The sequence below is a fragment of the Filicampus tigris genome, chromosome 7, assembly GCF_054856515.1.
Source record: "Filicampus tigris isolate MCC_2025a chromosome 7, RoL_Ftig_1.0, whole genome shotgun sequence".
Taxonomy (NCBI): domain Eukaryota; kingdom Metazoa; phylum Chordata; class Actinopteri; order Syngnathiformes; family Syngnathidae; genus Filicampus; species Filicampus tigris.
The window spans coordinates 7,163,785-7,184,431 of NC_141223.1; the positions used below are offsets into that span (position 1 = coordinate 7,163,785).

The following is a 20,647-nucleotide window of genomic DNA, read 5'->3' on the forward strand; positions in this document are numbered from 1 at the left end:
ACGCAGATGGCAGTGTCGACCATATAATCCTGGGGAACACAGGCAAGATCCATATAAACGATGGCAGTGTCCATTGTTAGGACAGTTGCACTTTCTCATGCAATTACTTCCGAAATAGCCCCTTGGACAACCTGCAAACATGAATGATAGCAGAGAGCATTGGGATAATCAAGGGATATCATTTTAATGGGAATACAGTGAAACTGATGTTTATGTGAAGCAAAAACGTTTTGTTTGGTGCAGATGTGCGTGAGTTTGTGGACAAATACAAACCAGTCTCGCAGAGCAGACCTTGTACCCCCGGGGGGCATAAACACTTCCCAGACACAGGATCACATGTGCCTCCATTCCTACACTGGCACAGACTGTTACAAGTCTGCCCATAAGTGCCCTGTGGACAAGCTGGAAAATAATGTGGGTCTTGAGAAAAGTACCGGTACTTTGACAACATTGAGTAACGTAATGACAGCTAAATGAAAAACGATCGTATGCGTAAGGAGTTAAATACTGATCAATTAAAAGTACCATCCATTGACCAAAATGCATTTCATCAAATCAGCAGTGACAATCAAAATTTGAGGTTTTATAGTTTCATTTAACTATGCTAATCACAAAAGTGTTATTGTTTTGGTTGCTGTTGGTTTGTATGTTGATTAACTTGCTAGTGGGATTACGCAAAAAATACACAACGAATTTCCACAGAGGAAGTGACACGTTTAAAGGAAGAAACAAATAAAAACAAAATTTGAGGATTGGATAGTATTGCGCATAAGGATTAAAAAAAAAAATGGCATGAGCCTCATGGCTGACGAAATTTGAAGAGCACATTCAGCAAATGTACTTCTCGGGGATTCCATTACTCACACAGAACTGTCTCTAGGTCTAGTTTGGCAACAGATCTGTGACTTTGAATATAGAGAAGTGACGCGTTGGCCAACGAAAACCACATTCAATACTGGTGACAGTCAAGAATAGAGATGCAAATTGATTTACATGGTCAGTCACAAATTCTTCAATGGTGCCATTCATGGTATCTAGAAACATAAGTGGTACCGCCTGCCCGTTCGTGACTATTAGCTTTAGGTATAAACCAGGAAGCAGCCTCTGTGCCCTGCGACTGGCTGGCGACCAGTTCGGGGTGTAGTCTGCCTTCGCCCATTGACGGCTGGGATAGGCTCCAGCAACTCCCCGCGACCCTATATAGGATAAGCGGTTTGGAAGATGACATGACATGGCAGCCTCCTTTGCTTAGAATCACATGTAAGGCACTCGACAAATGTTCACTTTTGTTAACAACTTGGCCTTTGACGTCTTTCCTCTACTAAGTACCATCTTTGGTGTCATTTTTTTTGTATTGAGAACTCCTTGTGTAAGTGTACTGTGCATAAAGTGCCCAATGGCTGTGCATCCAAGCAACAAGAGGCACATTGGGAGTGTGTCTTCTGTAAACAATGTGACATTCTAATGGGCTTATCCCACGTGTCTTTCCCTTCATGAGAACCAGCATGACTCAGGTTCAGACCAGCGACAGCCATTAATCACAGGCGCGCATGGGAAGAGTGGACCCTTGCTTTTAAAGCCAGCAATGAACATCCTTGGACTACGGCTTGCTGTGGGCCATGGCCTTGGAAGGTAGTTCACAGATTGATTCCCCTGGTGCTTTTTTGTTCAGGACTCCATAAACAACCATCCAACCCACGCAGAAGAGCCAACGGTTTTTGATATATGACCCTGGATCGATGCACGAGGTAGGCTGCTCATGCTAAAACTGGACCACACTTCTATAGGTAGCTCAAATAGAACTAACAGATGGATTATCCCAAGAGGTGGGGAAGATGATGTTTTTTTTTTTTTTCGTGTGCGTGTGTACGTGTACATATTCATGGCCAAAACTAACTAGTTAAAGGATATAGGATAGTTAGTCTGGCAAACATGCTGCATATTCTTTGCCTGTTGCTGCTGTGTGTGAACTCCCCAAACAGCCTCTCTTAATCACAAAAGTGATCACTGTCAGACTCGTGTAATTCATAAAAAGTCAATTTTAACTATATTGACATTCCATTGAGAATCAATCCTAATTTGGATCAGGACCAAACTGTGCATGGCTGTGACTTCATGAATGTGAATTATACCATTCATAGTCATATTATCCATCCATTCATTATCTGAACCGTTTATCCTCATTTAGTACGAAATTGTTTTAAAATATATGTTCAAGCTTTGGTAGCGCATTTAAAAACCTCCAAAGCGACAAATGAAAAGAAATCTCTTTAAAGCATTTTGGAAAATATAGAGTGTAGTGCCAATGGTGTGTGATGCAAAAAGCAGATGTGACAGGCACTCTACATACCGAATACAACACACTGTTGAACTTACTCTCATTGCAGATAACGCCAGCCCATCCAGGTGAACATTCACAGCGGTCTTTATTTTCACCGCAGTCTCCATTTACACAGTCTTCACACCGCCAACTGCAGTCTTCCCCAAAAGAGTTATCCAGACACACTGTCAAGAATGTTGTCATATTGTCAGAAAAGTTCAACACCATTGGTGGATAGTCGATCATGTATTTGTTGTACCGATTTGGCTGTCCAATCTGAATTCTTCTCGCCGTTTTATGAAGCTTTCAAACTCTTCATCAGAGTCACCAGCGTCATTATCATCATCATCACTGCCATACGGGGAATGCAATGCTGCTGTGTAATGGAGAAGCTGGGGAACGTTACGGAAGAACAGCTCTGGAAACCTCGAGACTTCCAGCTGCTCTTCATCTTCTTCTTCTTCCTCATCCTCCTCATCTTCCACCAACTCTCCACCATACAAAGCTAACAAAGGCGACACAATGATCATATGTTAGCAATGTGATGTAAATTGTCATTAAATAATCAATTTAAATGTTATTTTTGTATGACTCACTAGAATTCCATGTGGATTGAAATATACACTTTATGGTTATAATCTCACATTGTTGCTATTGCTAATTTAAAGGGAGTCAAGTAGGTCGAAACAAAATCACGCCCTTCCTAGTTGGGCTACTTATAGAAGTAGAATTCATAGAATTAATGGAAATTTTTATTTTAAAATGTATTTATCAAAGAATTAGATCAAGGTTACTGACAAATGCAGGTGTGCTGATCTTGATCCAAGCGGAAACCATTTCGGCAAAAACATTCATATGTTCCCAGGGTGTTGACACAGTCATGGTCACAACCTGAAGTCTCTGCCAGGCACTCATCGATGTCTGATAGGATAATGGAAAAATTAAATTGGAAAAACATTAAGAGAGCGATTGCACCAAACTTAACATAGAAATAAAATGTGAGAGCAGATAACGGATAAATCACAACACATAACACAAACTAATTAATGAACCAATCAGGAGTTTGACTACAACCCTTACTTCCTGTTGAATCTTGACAATTCATCTTAAGATATTTTTTATGCTGGGCAGTTTGAGGAAGACCTTTTTTCTTTTACAGCATGTCTGTGTTCCGGTTCACAAATGCTATTCCATAAAGGTATGAATAGTTGAATTTGGTGTGTTGGGGAAATGGACTGGAATCTGACAATTAAAAACTCTTGAATCTTTGGAAGATTTTCCAGGCACACAAAAATATCTTGTTGAAAGCCTTCCCAAAACAGTTATCTTCTCATGGCTGCAAAGCGAAGACCAACTTTATGGTAGCTCCATAAAGTTTATAATCAGGGGTGTACATAAGTTGTGCGCGGGTGCGCTGATATTAAATTGTGCACCAGATTCAAGTCTGTCACTGCGCATTTGCGTATCAAGCATTTATCTCATTTTGGGGCACAGGGGTGGACGGTTCAAAATCTTGGCCTGAGTGGAAGCGAGAGGAACAGGTGCGCTTGTTTGCAACAAGCCACTTCCGTTCCACACACAAACACAAAACTGTTTTCACCGTCATCCCGCCCACATGAGCTGCGCCAATGACAAGACATTACGGACTATAGTTGTGCTCTTAAGTTAAGTAACAACTGTACTGTATATGCAGGGCAGCGCATTAAGCATTTCCAGGGCAAATATTATTTTCATCCACGTATTGTATTGTATTGTATTGTATAAAAACACATTTGTTTATAGTACTATTAAAAATAATAATAGTAATAGTAATCAATCCCAGAACTGCCACTGCCAGTGAGGTTGTTGGGTCGCAAAAAAATAAGCACCAAGCAACAACCTCTGGTACTCCTTTGAGAACCACAAAAAACAACTGGTATGTACATCATTGTTTAAAATGTGTTGAGGGATGAGATAGCGCTATTGTTTTTTTGTTTTGTTTTTCAATTCAAATTCCAAGTAATACAAGGACTGGGCTCTTGCCTTGAACGCTTAATTGAACAAAGGCCTTTATACAATGGTTTACTTCTTAGCAACCAACATTTTCTGTTATTTGTCACGGGATCTGGAATAGCTTCTGTTATTTAATGTTTTGGGATTTGGAATCACATTTCCACAACATAAAAAAACATAAGAAAGACTAGATAATACGCCAACAATCCAGACCTCTTACCGTCGCAGCCGCAGCCATCTGGGTTTTGTGTGTGGCCGGCTCTGCAGCTGCATTCGTAGCCGCCTGGATAGTTTCTGCAGAAGTGACTGCAGCAGGATTCTCCATTGACACACTCATCACTGTCTGAGGTAGGTACGCAGCAGCACATTGTAAGAGTCTGCAAAAAGTAGATGGTACATGAAGCTAAAAGAGCTTCTCACCTACACAGGTCTTCCTGTCCTGGTCTAGCTGGTAGCCATGATGGCAGGAGCAAAGGGGCCCATTGGTGGTGTGCTCACACTGATGAGAGCAGCCACCATTATTCTTCTCACAGCTGTTAACAATCTCCATCTCTATGCCTGGAGTGTACAAGCATGTTGGACCACAGAAAAGACACAACGTTTTCGGTAAATGAGGACAAATGAGTTTGGTTCGGAACGCTAGCAAAGGAGTCATGCAGTGCACGCGGAATGTCCTTCACCATTCAGAATGTGTGCTCAATGCAATGTTCACTGGCGGTGGATGAGTGTATCAGTTCCGTTGCTGCTACAATGTGTCACTCGTGGAGAAAAGATGTTGTCTTTACTCACGGTAGCACCGTTTTCCATCTGCACCAAGCTCAAAGCCCGGATGACACACACATCGAAAGGAGCCCAGCGTGTTGACGCATCCATGGGAGCACTTGTCATAACCTGAATTGCACTCATCGATATCTGTTAAAGACAGGACATGCACGGAAGTGTGTGGTTGGTAATTTCAAACACATTGGGAATGTGATACAAGTGACAGAAAAGCAAGAGTCACAAAACAGTGTAAGATCCTTGACAAAAACATCTTGAATTATTTAGCAGTGTAATGGACATAAGAATGTATTGGTAGGTCAGACTGGGATTCATGGTCATGTGCATTTCTGCTTGCATGAAATAAAATGTATCTGTCTTGGCAGGACTCAAATAAGCTGTACCTCTTGGCTCAGTTGAATACATTTTACTATGGAACATTTCCACTTACATAGACAGGCATATATAACATGATTACAAATTAAATAGTAGCGGCAAATAGGGCAAAATACGATTATACAGTATTTGTTTGAAGCAGCTTTTTGTAGCGAGAGAGGGAGAGATTAACCCAAACACATCTATTATTGTTCAAAGCTAAAATCGCAATTCTTCATTCACCAGCAACAACACCTGCAAAAATTATTGGGGGAGCGTAAAGTAAAGGTCCAGTACGCTGGAACAGATCATATATCACATCAAATATAGAATATTATTTTTCCACAGGAAGTAAAGGTAATTTACTTCATCATTTTCAGGGTCAATTATTGTATTTGAATTTAGCTAATTCTTAACTGTCATAGGTGCCTGAAAATTAGTTAACTGCTGTCAAATGAGAACATAAAAACGAGAAACTGTGTACTCACGCTTAAAGGGGGAGCATTAATGCAGCAGCCGTGGCTAACGTCGGCTTGTTAACAGTGCTTAAGATATCTTAGTAATGCTAGTTTGCATTGCTAGCACTGGTATATTGTTAAAGTTGGAGAGCGTTCTTAGTTGTTACAACTACGCACTTTCATAATTGCATGCCATATGTATCCGATCTGACAATACGACACTTCTGCATTTTTACAGATAAACCTTGCCAAGGTGTTGTGAGCATGAGGATACTTTCAGACATACTTTTGAACAGGTTCTAGCTATACTGTAGTTCAAGTGTTACAGTAAATCATCACTTTTGCCTTTACAAACATAATAATGATCAATGTTTGAGTGCTTTGTGTGCAATTGTCATGATAAAAAAAATAGACAGACATCTTATACTACGCCTCACTGGATCTACAGATGCACCTTATGTGAAGTGTACGATGAGTGTTTCGTATCTGATTCCTCACCTTCACAGCTCTTGCCATCTTCAGCCATTGTAAAACCAGATCGACAGCTGCATTGAACACGGCTATCCACTGAGACACACAGCTGTGTGCAGCCTCCATTCCTCTCCTCACAGGGGTCCCTCACTGCCACACAAACACACAGAGGATGTGGCCCACACATGCATATTCTATCATGGGTATCTTGTTGATTTACAGATTGTTTTTTCAAGGTCTGGTGGGGGAAATTAGGACTGACGACTTACATTCACAGTGTCTCCCATCCGTCTTGAGCTTGTAGTTCTTTCGACACTCACATTTGTAGTGATTGTTACCCATGTCGAGACATTTGTGCTCACAACCACCATTCAGCACCAAGCAAGAGTTCACAGCTTGAATGCAAAAGAGACATGCGCAAATATTAGCAATAAGAAATACATGTAAAAGAAAACATTTGTATAATACAGTTTGTGTAATAAAAAACATTTGTGGTGCCCTTGAGCGAGGCACAGTTCCCACCCCCACCTCAAATGGCGTAGCACTGTTTGTGCGCCTCATTCACTCTGAATCTCTTCTTGCATGCCTGCATGTGCCTGATCTGGTTTTCCATGTGGTGTGCCACACAAAATATTTGGAAGAGTAGAATAAATGATGAGTATAATAAATTAAATCAAAACAAAATAACATTTTGTTTAAAAGCAGAAAATAATATGTAAGTCAGGTACTGCTGGCAGTCCTAGTGACATTGTAATATTTCCATCCAATAACTGTGTACCAAATATGAAATATCACCTCTGTGCCTGAGATTTTATCGTAAGAAAAATGTTAACACTGATGACTTTAGCAGGCACAAACCTCAAACTCTTGGGCAAAGAGAGTACAGAAAAATGGAGAGAGGATTTCACTAAATTAAAAACTGTCCATGTTTGTTGTCTTCTGTTTAATTTTATAGCATAATACACTCTAAACTTGTGTATGTTGTTTGTCTATTTCCTGGACCTTGAGTCTGTAATGAAGCAAATCAATTCAATAACCGGACCTGTCCTGCACCAAGAAAATATTTGATACTATACATGTTACCCAAGCTTGACAATGTCTAACGGAAATTCCAGGAGTGTACCACGTCTCCTGACGAATTCACCATGTCAATTACTCTGGTAGGTCTATAGTATATTATACTCCTAAGTGCATGGGTTATGCGACCACCGAAACGCTGAACATCTCTTTCAGCCACACCCAAATGTCACCCTCTAAAAACAGTTGGGTTAAAAATAACACAATTACCCCAAAACCTTTTGAGGAAAATTACCACAATCAGATATTTTCTTTGACTCTCAATGAGACTTTTGCACCTGCTGGCAGGTATTCAGGTCTATATCTCATGAGCAAACTGCTCCAAATTGAATGGGTTCCTTCTTCAGACTGCATGTTTCAAGTCCTACCACAAATGTTCAAGAGTCTTTAGATAAGAACTCTTCAAAATAGACCAACGTTTTCCCATTATTGGTACTTTCGCCATATGTTTTCGGTCATTATCCTGTTGAAGGACACATGACCTGCAACTGATCTTTGTGATGCTGGGCAGCACATTAAGCTCCAGAATACCTTGACAATCTTTATTTCATTGTACCATGCACATATTCACGACACTCTCAGCCAGATGGAGCAAAGCAGCCTTAAAACATAACCAAGTCTTGTCCTACTTTCACAGACACTCTTCAAATCTGGTATAGCTAGAGACAATATTAATGAAGTTTGGCAAAATACGTGGTGACAGGTGTGCAAGTCTCCTTGAGGGTTACAGCAATTAATTGATTGTAGTGACTGCCTCAGAAGATTGTGGAACAAAACATTAAGTTCAAGGTACCATTATTTTTGTACATCTACTTTCATTAAGATGTATTTTCTATGCATTGGCAATTGTCTCTTTTTCGTTCTTAAACAGAACTGTACAAATATGGGATTTTTCCCATGTAATATAACGTGTAGTTGTTCTCATTCCCTAAACAATGTTTGAAATGTGTGTGCCAACGTAGCAACACAAGCTAGTGAGGAAAACTGCAAAACCTCTTACCAATGCAGGTCCGACCGTCAGTATGCATGCGGAATCCTTCACCGCACTCACAATGATAAGAGCCCGGTGTGTTGATGCACGTCTGCTGGCATCCCCCATTGAGCTCCGCACATTCATTGACATCTAAACACACACAAATGTACAATAATGATATTAAGAATAATCGGTGTAACTGCTTTGACGGCTGTGTTCCGACAAAAACATCATTTCTCTTTGACCAAACAGAATTTCAGTGAGAGGTTTTACATTTGAATTGATCATGATTTACACTCCAAAACCAGTTGGGTTAAAAATAACACAATTTGCATCAAAAATGGATTAGTCCACTACTTGGATCAATTTGACCCAATTTGTAGGTTGTTTTTTGCAGAAAACCACAAAAATGGGTAGTTTTGAAATCAGGCTGTTTTGTACAAAACAACGTGAGAATGTGGGTCAAATTGACCCAAATAGTGAATCGGTCCATTTTCAACCCAAAATTGTGTTATTTTTAACCCAACTGTTTATAGAGTGTAGAAATGATTGAGCTGTAATACTCAGGTTGCACCCTGCACAGGAGACACTTCTGCAGTAGTCTATTAGACTCATGCTCCTTGAAGACGGCTGTCAGATAGAAAAACAACACTGCATCCAAGCCTTCCTTTATATCTGGACAACATATCAGGGATCCCGAGGTTTTGATAAACCTACCCATTACTAATGTTTCTCTTTTGCGCTTCTTTATGGAGCTGAAGCAGATAGCCTGTATACTTCCCATGTCTGTCTGAATTTATTTGACATGCATTATGAAGTCAAACACAGATTTTGGAGGGGGAAAAAAGCTCACACGTGACAATATTAAATATTTTCTGCTTTTCACCTAAAAATGACAAAGCACGACTCAAAGACCCCTTATGATGAACACAAATTTTGGACTATGCTTTCACTCAACCGGACACGTTTGGAACCAGGCCTAAAGGTGGGGCTCGATGATGAGCCCATGGGGTCCAGCTGGGCTCAACCCGAACAGACAATATGGGTCCCCCTTCTCATGGGCTCACCATCTGTGGGAAGCCCCAAAGGGGTTAGGTGTACATGCACACTAAGGCACCAATTTAACAATACTTGCAGCAGAAAGAAAGCTGACTCGGTTAATAGACGTATCAGTGTCCCCCAGTGAGAGCATAAATGAGAGACAAACTTTTGTCTTGTTTTCAGAAGGCGGTGAGAGGTAAGGTCTGTGTAGCAGTGGCAGTGGTGTCAAAAGTGTCAAAGGGTGAGAGACACAAGGCCTGAATGGGACACTGCAGAGTCGTTTGGCTCTAAGCTGCTGAGCATGCATCAACTGTCATAAAAAAGAGAAACAACAGGTGGTTATTTTGATGGAAGGAAATGAAGTAATAACTCAACATTGGCCAATAAATGATAGCAGCTTCTTTCTGATTAACATAAAGACAATAAGCAGCAGTGTACAAAGACTTGGCTTCAATCATCTCTTAAGATCCCGCAAGCAATGATAACTTCCAAACTCCACAACAAAGATCTGAGAAAGTAGTCAGCGTTCCCCTAAAATAAGCTTTCTATCTCTTCCAAATAAACTTCACCACACATATACCGTTCATATATCACACAAAAAAACAATAAAAGAGGGACTTCACACAAACTGGGGCGTCTTCCGCTTGTCTTCTCCAGTGGTCGGCTATGAGGATTTAAATTATTACTCACGGACAAATATCCTGCCAAAGAGGTTAAAGGTCTGTGGGTACTTGTTCACACCTGGAACGCTGAGAAACAAATGGGCCTCACTCTACATATTTTTTTTCTGCCAGACTAAGAAAGTCAACTAGAATTTAGTTGACAGGTTTACAGAGCATTAGCTGAGTGTGTTTTTCATTCAGCATTTTACGGCCTGAAGTGTAGACAGTTAATCTGCAGCATGTCAATCAAAGATAAAGTGATGTACAGTCATGAATATAATAATTATATTCCATACAGCAAAACAGAAACCATTGTGGTTGGTTACTGTGGAGCATCCTAGTCGTGTACAAAGCTGGCCATTTCTCAAATTATCAATTCACAGATAAAGTCACAGCTGGTCACCTTACCTTACAGGTTGTTGAAATTTGAACAAAAGATATCTGTATGCATATGTGTAGTTCAAGAATGGCAGTGATTGATTGTACATATTATAAAGTGCTGTAATGTCCACTGACAGATTGTTTGCAGTCGTGCAAGAATGGCACAATGTTAGCTCGAATAAGAAACAATGCACATTCTAATGCAAGAAACAAACAAAGGTGCAACTTAAGTAGGGCATGAAATGCATTCACGTGAGTACAGTTGCCTCTATTTCATGTGCCGCCGTAAACTGTTGGTGTAGACTCCAAGTGCAACGTAAGGCAGGGAAAGCGACTGTCAGTGGCAAGAAAGCAAAATAGTAGGCATTAGGTCGTGGGCATGCTGGAGCTTATCCTAGCTGACTATGGGCAGTAGGCAGGGTACACCCTGAACTGGTTGACAGCCAATCGCAGGGCACACAGAGACAAACAAACATTCACACTCTCAATCAAAGGATTCAAATTAATTGTAAGATGTGATCTAACAACACACATATTGCCTTATCCACCACATCATGAACAATTGGAAGATGTCTGTGGTTGTCCATGTCCTCATCTACAGAAAGCCATTCTAAGGGAACCCACAAACAAAGTGAGAACATGCAAGCTAACAAAACTGATATTATTCCAAATGTGGTCCATATATAAATGTACCTAGAAAAAATGTTTAAACCCAACACCTGGATTGTTGATAACTTCAGAAACCAACTATACTTTCATTTTCCATACAACTTGTCCTTATTGAAGGGGAAATAAACACCAAACATTTTTTTTCAAGAATATGTTCCCAGCAGGCCCACTAGTTGGAACACAGCGTTCTGATTAATATTGCATTTGTGGATATGAGTTAAGCAGCAAAATCCACCCTGTTTTTAGCAATCTCCGAGGGCGGCCATTTGGTCACTTCTGCGACTAAAAATGACATCACAACTGTTCAGGGCTCAGGAAACGACCTATCACGGCTCAGCTTCAGAAAACAGGTCAGCCGTGATTGGTCGTTATCTGAGCCCTGAGCAGTTGTGATGTTATTTTCAGTCGACAGAAGTGACCAAATGGCCGCCCCCTGAGATGGCTAAAATCAGGTGGATTAACTCTTATTCCACAAACGCAATATTTATCAGAATTCCTTGTTTCAACTAGTGGGCTTCCATAGAACATATTCTTGAAAAAAATATGTTTGGTTTTCCTTCCACTTTAAGGGCACGGTTCAACAAGAGCCTAAACCCAGCTGATTTGGGGCGAAAGGTGGGGTAACACCCTGAATTAGATACCAGACAATGCAAACTTCACAGCCGAGATTACTGTGAGACACGTAGATGCGCTAACCACTAGAACTTCATCAACAAAGTAACAATTTGTTAATTATTCTGAATGCTCAGATGAGCAGACCTTAGTATAAAATGTGATTGTGCAAATTGGTTGTATCCTAATGTTCTTCTTACCTTGACATGATTTGCCATCAAGCCCCAACTCACTGCCCTCAGGACACTTGCAGTAGTAGCTGCCAATAGTATTGCAACAGTATCCTTCACAGCCTCCTTTGTCCACATCACATTCATTTATATCTGAAAGAAAAACAAATAATGAAAATGGTTTGATTCATTCCATAAGACAATGTGTCATCATTTATTCGTGTTTGCTTCGGAAGAAAAAACAAACAATACATTGCTTACCATTTTGTTAAAGATTTTATAGATAAATGAGATATTGCAAATGTTTTTTTAAGGGGAAAAACAAATACAAAGGAGAAGCATGCAGAAGAAGCATTCCAGATTCTGTAATTAAAGAAAACAAAATTAAATCCTTAACAACAAGACAACGAACTCTACATGAATCATGTTCAAAAGGGATAGAAAGAAGTCATAAAAGCTTTTTTTTAGTTGTACCGCCTACAATTTTAGACTAAGACTAAATGTTACAAGAAGAAAAAAACAAAAAAGAAACAGTCTGTTCTGATTTTGCAGGACATACAAAAGAAATAATCCATACGTCAATAAATAAAGTGGAAAGAGAACAATAAAGAAAAAATAACGTTTTTCTCATAAAACATCAGTACTTGGATTTATTTTTTCAATTTGGTTATTAGAATATGATACAGTCTCACACAGTTTACAGTTGGGTCCTCAACCATGCTAACTCACAGAATTGCTTCGTTTTGTTCGGCCGAATGTGGAGGCCAAACTTATCAGGTTTATCACTTAAAATCGCGTTAAAATTTGAAACGTGTGACGTTAAAATGTGATATCTCATTTTTTCTTTCTGGGGTGGCAGTAATACACTTTTCGTAGTTTTTTTTAACATAGTTTACATGTTAATTACTGATTACATCATATAGAGTTACCATATAGTACTTGTATGATTTAGAATTTGTTGACTTTATCTGCTGAGTGTTGAGGCTGTACCACCCTTTCACCGAGGGAGAGCTAAGAAACCGTTTGCTTAACCGGTAAAATGTACACTGAATAAACAAACAGCCTTGCTCTGTTTTCTAACGCAAAGGGTGATTTAACCCGAGGGGCCTGAATTTTTGTCACATTGCTCCACAGAGTCCTAATGAGTTTTTCATGTAAGCTGAATGGTATTTGTTAACAACGTCAAGGAACCAAACATAGATAAAGTATAGTGCCCCAGTGAAGGCATTTTTTAAATTCAAACCCAGGATAGGGATGATGCAGTTTCACTGACGGAAGACAAAATGGCTCTAAGAGCTAAGCACAAATCGATAATTTCATATCATGCATTGTCATGCAAAAAGACCCAAAACTGATTTTACGTTGGCAAAATACAAAAGGAAAAAAACTGTTAAAATATACAGATATGTATGATAATATTCTGCCAAAACATCAGCAGTCACAATTGCGGGGGCAAAAGAATCCGGTGTAGTGTTGTACAGTAAAGTAAAGTTTTATGGAATGCAAATACTAATGCCAAAATAAATGAGAATGATACTTGGGGCTCTAACTATATTATGCAGAAACGTGGTGCTACATGAAATTGCAGGATGAGATCAGCTAAAAAATAAATACCCTATTCTCAAAAGATTGAGATAAGACTCTGAATGCAGCACATAATTCATACGGTACTTGTTGATCATAAATGAAATTTTTAATTGCATTTTTCCACAGCTAAAAAGACAATGTATCAAAAACTTTGCCAGGCAGTTCTGTTTCTGAGTATCACCTAATGCATGACAACAGAGCTCAGGTATTTATTACTGCATTAATGACCGTAAATCTGATTATTTGAAATGAGCTCCTTCCTTCTTGTAATAAAATGGTTTTATTGAGTCAATCCATTACATTTGTCAGAAAAATGTACAGTCCATGGTACATGCATGCAAAGCACACTTACTGCAGGGGGTCCGCTTTTATGTGTATATTTTTTTTTCTGTATAAAGAATGCCACCCACATCAAATAATTTGGATACGCAAGGCAATGCATGCTAGAATTCGCATAGAAGTCCTCAGGTCACAGCCGCAATTTGGGCCAGTCAGTTCACAATAATTTCATGGGAAACTATGAAAACCAGACCACAGAGAACGTATCAGTTGTTGCGCACACAAAAAGAGGAGACCAAGAGCAGCAAAAAAAGCGGCACGCTGCGACAGTCGAGACTGTAGACATTCATACTGCAGAGTCCAAAAGCAATGCAACTGTGTAAACTGATGTTAGCATGTGACTTTATTTTTGCCATTTCTCGTCATGTATCTTTGAAGATTACAATAGCCCCTATCACACTGGCCATCTAATCAGGCTCTGTGACATCTTTTTCATGGCTCACTATCCTGCGTGTGGCACCAATGCAGGGCAGGAGGCATGAAATCGGCCCGCTAATTTGCCAACTTCTGATGTAGTATTAGAGTTTGTCCCAGATCTAATTTTCCGAATGTGTGAAGCCGCAATGACTGACAGTGTCCCGTTTCAACCAATTCTCTCTGAAAGGCATAGGTAAAAAAAAATGTGCCAGAAATGTAAGGGGCTACAGGCACAACAAAAATGAGGGAACAACATCCTCGTTTGTGGGTTACATAACTTGGTTAAGGGCACGTCAAGAAGTAAATCAAAAACTTGGGATAAAAAAACCTGAGACGCTTCCCCAAAATGAGTTTTTAAAGATCTAGATATAATGATCAGCTGTCACTTCCTTTGATGTAAACACACTAACTAGTGCATGCCATTATTCATGGAATTAAGTGTGTTCCAGACTCAAGTGGAAAGTAATGTTTTCAGCTGCTTTATGAATAGGGGTGATAACAGTTTCCCATCCGGTAACACGGACAACAGACAGCTGTTTAAATGCTCTTATGTTCTCTACAGACAAACTGATTCCAGATCCCTGTGTATATCATTAAGTCTTACTGGCATTCTATGTTCTCTACACTCCACTTCAGAATTTCTCAGAGAATCTCCACTCTTCCTCCATGAAAAACAACCTCAACGATTCAGGCAGCGGATAACTCTAAATGCCATTAGCCAGGTATCATTTCCCAACATGTATATCAGCAGGTCTCTGTGGTGTCTTTTTTCTCAACATTGTTAAGGAACATGGAAAGGATTGAGCTCGCAGATCAGTAGACGTGGGGAATTGCTTACTTTTCCTTAAAAAAAATTTTTAAAAGCAGTCATGAGAAAAATACTGATTCTTGGATCACTATATTGAATATAATAGAATTAACTTGTTTAGATGAACACGTTCAAACCGGCTGGAAGCCTCCAAGTACCTACTTTACAGATCTGTGATCTAAATGTAGTGAATTTTATATCATCCACCCATGGAGGTCTGCTTGCAGTTTCTTAGAAAGATGTCATTTGCGTCTTGACCTGCCACAGTACTCAAACAAATCTGTGTTTTCTTCTGCAATGTCAAGGACTATCAATTCGCCTCTCACACACGGCATTTAAAGGGAATGGGAGGAGCCGCTTCGATTGCTAGTGAAACAAGTCGGCTATGTTCACGTCCACAAAAGCTCAAAATGCCCTTTTTAAAAAGCAAGACACTACACCGGCTTGCACAGGTCTGCAAAAATATCAAAACTTAGTCTAGTCCGTCCCTGCGTAGATTTACACCGCACCTTGAGCCAGACTTGCACTGGACATGAAAAAAGAGCCCTGAATGTGTAATTTCATTTTGGGGACAGATTCAATTAGATTTTTTGATTTTAAATTTAATTTTAAATGTGGCGTACATGGTTAACTGTTCTCCAGAATTTCAACATAGTACACTTTCGCTGCATTTCCCTAAGATCATAATGAACACTCTGGCCCATTTCGGCAGCACACTGCTCCTTCAACGTTCTTATCATATACCAGCTAGCCAATGCATTCATGCGTTTGGAGAGATAACTGGGTGGTAACAGTGTAAAATGTGAGAACCTTCCTTCCATACGGCTGACGTTAAGACCAAAAGGAAGCCAGGAGTATCCAGAAGCAATTTTGACTCTTGCAGTTTCTGACCCATATGGACGGGCCATGATATGCTGGAAACATGTACAGTGGTCACACAAATCCATCTTTTTAAAGAAATCAACTGCTTGTGATATGGACCACAGGTGAAAAGTACCATCCAGTCAGTGACATTTGTACTAAAAGGACAAACATCTTTCTTGACTGACTACTTTTACTAGCACCATCAAAACATCAGCATACTGTCATATTGCACATACAAAGGCATGGCTGAGGAAGATGTTGGTGTAGCTGCTAGATTGGCTTCTATGCAGTCCCAATCCGTCCAATCAATAAATCTTGTATCTATTAAAACAAGGTCTGATGCATTCTCCAAGAAGGGGCTTTTAAGATGATCATTATCTGATAATTATGTGAACATTTCTATAAATAGCACAGTAGCAAACATTCAATTAAAATGACTCCATAATCCTTGCTATTTCGCTTGTGTCATGATTTTAGTAGTAATTAGATTTGAGCAAAGAGGAGCAAAGTGCTGCAGGGCCATACGCCCCTCGTCTATGACCCAACCCCTAAAGTTTATAGAGAATTGGGACACGTCTCGGTTCTCGTGAACGCGCATTTCTAGGGGGAAGGGACAAGACGAGATGTAAGGGGTGGTATTGGGATTGAGCCTGAGCAGTGAGAGACAATAAGTCACTGAAAATCTTCATGCATCTCTACTTCAAAAAGTTTATGAAAGTAGACGCTGCCAAAGTAGTGGTTAGAAGAAGTTTTGAAGACAGACAAAAGAGTCTTGCCATGATCAAAGCCATGTGCCTTCTGTCATTTTACATAATAAAAGAGCCCAAAAGTCTGAATGAGAATGAAAGGAGACAGTGATTTATTCAGAAAAAATAATTGGCACAGAAATATATGTATGATCCCCATAAATGTATGTTTTCATTTGTGTGACATCGGGCTGGGAGATACGAAATCATAGCATTATTTGACATAATATTACCAACAAAACCGAATTACATTTACATACATACACAACAAGATATCAGTTTAAGTTCTGTAGTTTATTATTATTTTTACCTTTTCACATCAGACGAGAACACTAGAACAGGTTTGCATGTACTGTACATACACTCTGCATATAAACAGCAGGTGTGTTTGATTTACTAGCATTGTAAATCAAACCTGTTCAAACATGAACTCTGCAATTGGGGTGAGAGGCGAGTCGATGAGAGACAGCCTAACTATTTAGATACAGAAACTGGATAAATTTAGCTCATGGTGGAAAAACATAAATAGGCCTATAGTTCAGTGTTGCTACATGTAATCAGACGGTATACTTCTTGGCTACTGTCGAGGTTCTCTTGAGCAAGGGACTGTCCCCACCCCACATTCCAAGAGGTGCAGCACCCTTTGTATGACATCTCTTTTTGCAGACCTGCATGTGAGTGATCTGGGTTTTTTTGTGTTCTGTGTTAATTCATCTAGCTCTATATAAGTATATTTTGCCTCTCCAATCACATAAAATGTCCTGATTTGAACCACCATCATGAATACCCTCAAAGGACCTGACTTTGTCCAGGTATTAACTCTAGGTTTTTGCTTGTAGTTTTAATTCGACACATGTCACAAAAGTAGGCCCACATGCAACATGAAGTGTTAAAAGAAGAACGTTGGAGGAGAAGAAGAAAGCAGACACCAAAGTAACACTTTTACACCTCTGGAGTCAAGGGAAAATCTCCACTTAATGTTCATTGTTTTAACACATTTTCATCAGGTGAAAGTTTCACTCTAACAAAAAAAAACATGTCTATTGAATTTACTATAATCTTATATAATATTGCACATAATTATGCATCTAAAGCATATGGACATATAAAATCACATTAACCATAAACTCACTACTACAAACCAAAATGTAAGTGCTATTAAAATATTTGACTATAACTCTACAGTATTTATTTGTAACTATGTGTGTAAATTGCTCTGTGTATAATGAATTTGGCAGAAGAGAGCCTAAATCTGTCCGCAGAGGTGAGAAAGAGAAACATTTATCGCTAAAGGAAGTCAAAAAGTGAGCCGAAACCTTAGAATGTGTGAAAGACAAACTCATAGAACTCCTGATCTAATCTGTCACTCCAATGTGCAAAAAGCAAATAGATTGGGTCAAAACAATCACAGCAGACAGCTGCCTCTACAACACGTGCTTGTGACATGTTGTCATGAAGAAGGTCTTTCGTTTGAAAACAGAAGCAGGCAAGCCCTCGCTCAGGTGAAACTGAGAGGATGGTAAAGGCCTTGTGGTGTGTATATTTTGGAGTGTGTATTTGCACGTGTGGTGGTGTTGTGTAGGGTGGGTGGCGGGGTCAGGGTAATGGGTGGACTAGCAATCGAATATCCTCAGGTCATTTTCAGTATTCCCAAGTACCTATATGTTCCCGGGAAACAAGTATTATACAGTATGTGTTTGTTTTTTGAATGTGGGGGTGCGATATGTTACTAGGCATTTTGTGGTTTAGGGTCCCAAGCAAGCTAAGCATTGTTGCTTTTTATTGCAACAAGACTCAGCAAAACTAAAACCTTCAAAGTAAACCACTAATTCTACAGAATTACTACCACCTTTAACAGCCAAAAGACCCCACAGGGCAACCTCCTAATTAAAACTTAAAGAGGAAGTCAACCCAAACATTTTCTTCCAGAATATGATCTATGCAGGCCCACTAGTTGAAATATGTCATTCTGATTAATATTGCATTTGTGGAATATAAATTAAGCAGCAAAATTCACCCACTTTTAGCCATCTCAGGGGGCGGGCCATTTTGTCACTTCTGTCGACTGTAGATAACATCGAAGTTGCTCAGGGCACAGACAATGACCAGTCATGGCTCACGGATCACCTGCTTTCTGCCGTTGAGCCATGATTGGTCGCTATCTGAGCCCTGGGCAATTTCGATGTCATTTTCAGTCAACAGAAGTGACAAAATGGCTGCCCCCTGAGCTAGCTAAAAACGGGTAGATTTCTCCAAATGCAATATTAATCAGAATTCTGTGTTTAGACTAGTGGGCCTGCATAGAACATATTCTGGGGAAAAAAATGTTTGGGTTGATTTCGTCTTTAAAATTATGCTACAAAAATGATGGTAAACTTCGATGATGAAGTGGTGGAAAAGTGTTGTACATACATTAACACTGATATTGACAACAATAGGAATCATAACTTACCATACTGGCATCTTGTCCCTTTAAAGCCTTTTGGACAATGACATATATGATCCCCACTCTCTGCACATCGACCGCCATTAAAACACATATCAGCACTGCATATCCCTAAAGGCGTGACACATAATAGTTGTTTTTTATTTAGAGTACGGATTGTATGGTTAACGGGTGCAATTATACACTGTATGATTTATTTAGGGGGTCACCGTGAAAATGTTGTATACTGATATTAAAATGCTGATACCCACTATGTAGACAGCCAGGTTCGCCATCCCTTTGAGTCCAACCAGGGCAGCACTTAAAAACTGTGTGAATATCTGTCCTGTACACTTGTCTGTACGTTGTGTAGTACGTTGTTCTGTGGAGGGCAAAATTGATGGTGCTTACTGGTTGAAAATATTAACATTTCACCATAAAGATGATTGGAGCAAGTAGTGACTCTCACCTCCTCTCATAACCTATACACCATCTGTGGCCTGTGCAGCCTTGCCTCCACACCTTCACCATGCGTGTAAAAGCCTGAACACAAGGCTGAGGGACCCCCAAAAGAGACATCTCCTGGTCGGCACAAACATTGGGCCTGAAATGCAGACAAAGATGAACAGATCTGTTGCTGATGCCATTAGTTTCACAAACTGATTAGCCATGACCTTTCACATGCTCAGTCTCAAGAACATCTTGTTGGGCACACATGTACCAATTTTTAACGGACATGATGAGGAAAAAACTGTGTCTGCCTACTGCTTAAATAGTGTTTGGTATAGTGTGTAGATGACCAATGCAGTAGATACCACACACATAACGATATTGTCAATCTATGACAATCGGAGGTTTCCTGACCTGTGAGAAGTCACATGATGTCCCAGGGCATCCAGAATGCCAAAAAATACAAAGGAGAAGAACGATTTTTGGGAGGAATTTTATTTTACAAAAAACGACACCAAGAACAGTAGAGCTTGGGCTCGCACCCAAAATCCCAGAACCGTCGCATTGTTGTCAAAGATAGAACCATGGTCATTTATTGCACCTTTTGGTGCTGTAAATGATAAATCCTTGTTGTGCTGGAAGCCGGATGCTAAGTGAGGTGGCGGTAATGCACCAAGAATATTGGTCAACTACCAAAAGGAAGTAAGAAGAAATCGAAGAAAAGTAGTTATGGCAGCTAATGTGTGACATATTGCTAGTCCAGCATGCGACATCCGCATTTACTATTTCCAGCGCCACTTTGTCGTAAATAGAGGCGGAAGTTTCAAATCCAATCGGGATTCGTTTGCTGCAGTCAACACGATTCGGCAACGGGGATTTTGGATGACAGTCCAAGCTCTAAATTTAAATATAAACAAGTCGTAGGACCAGCCAAATGAAAAAAAAAAGCTACTCTACGCTGTTAGTTTATCAGGTCACTACGTTTTGTTTCCAAACTGTTATTTGTATTTTTTACGTTTGAATGACTTGGAGGACATGTAGTAGAAACACT

General features: G+C 39.8%; 1 protein-coding gene across 2 annotated transcripts in view; it reads right to left on the reverse strand.

Moving 5' to 3' along the window:
• Positions 1-20,647, reverse strand: part of egfem1 (EGF-like and EMI domain containing 1) — a 46,070-nt gene that overhangs the window by 23,564 nt on the left and 1,859 nt on the right. Inside the window, exons 2-16 of one of the 2 annotated variants that reach the window (XM_086036157.1) lie at positions 19,616-19,750; positions 19,419-19,528; positions 19,174-19,278; positions 11,991-12,113; positions 8,453-8,575; positions 6,645-6,770; positions 6,403-6,525; positions 5,102-5,224; positions 4,733-4,870; positions 4,533-4,655; positions 3,119-3,241; positions 2,580-2,825; positions 2,377-2,505; positions 274-402; positions 3-131 (exon numbers count right to left, since the gene is read on the reverse strand). In XM_086036157.1, coding sequence (XP_085892283.1) covers positions 3-131; positions 274-402; positions 2,377-2,505; positions 2,580-2,825; positions 3,119-3,241; positions 4,533-4,655; positions 4,733-4,870; positions 5,102-5,224; positions 6,403-6,525; positions 6,645-6,770; positions 8,453-8,575; positions 11,991-12,113; positions 19,174-19,278; positions 19,419-19,528; positions 19,616-19,750 — 1,985 coding nt within the window. Of the gene's footprint in view, positions 1-2; positions 132-273; positions 403-2,376; positions 2,506-2,579; positions 2,826-3,118; positions 3,242-4,532; positions 4,656-4,732; positions 4,871-5,101; positions 5,225-6,402; positions 6,526-6,644; positions 6,771-8,452; positions 8,576-11,990; positions 12,114-19,173; positions 19,279-19,414; positions 19,529-19,615; positions 19,751-20,647 lie in introns of those variants that run through there. The other variant, XM_086036158.1, reaches the window with a different exon arrangement.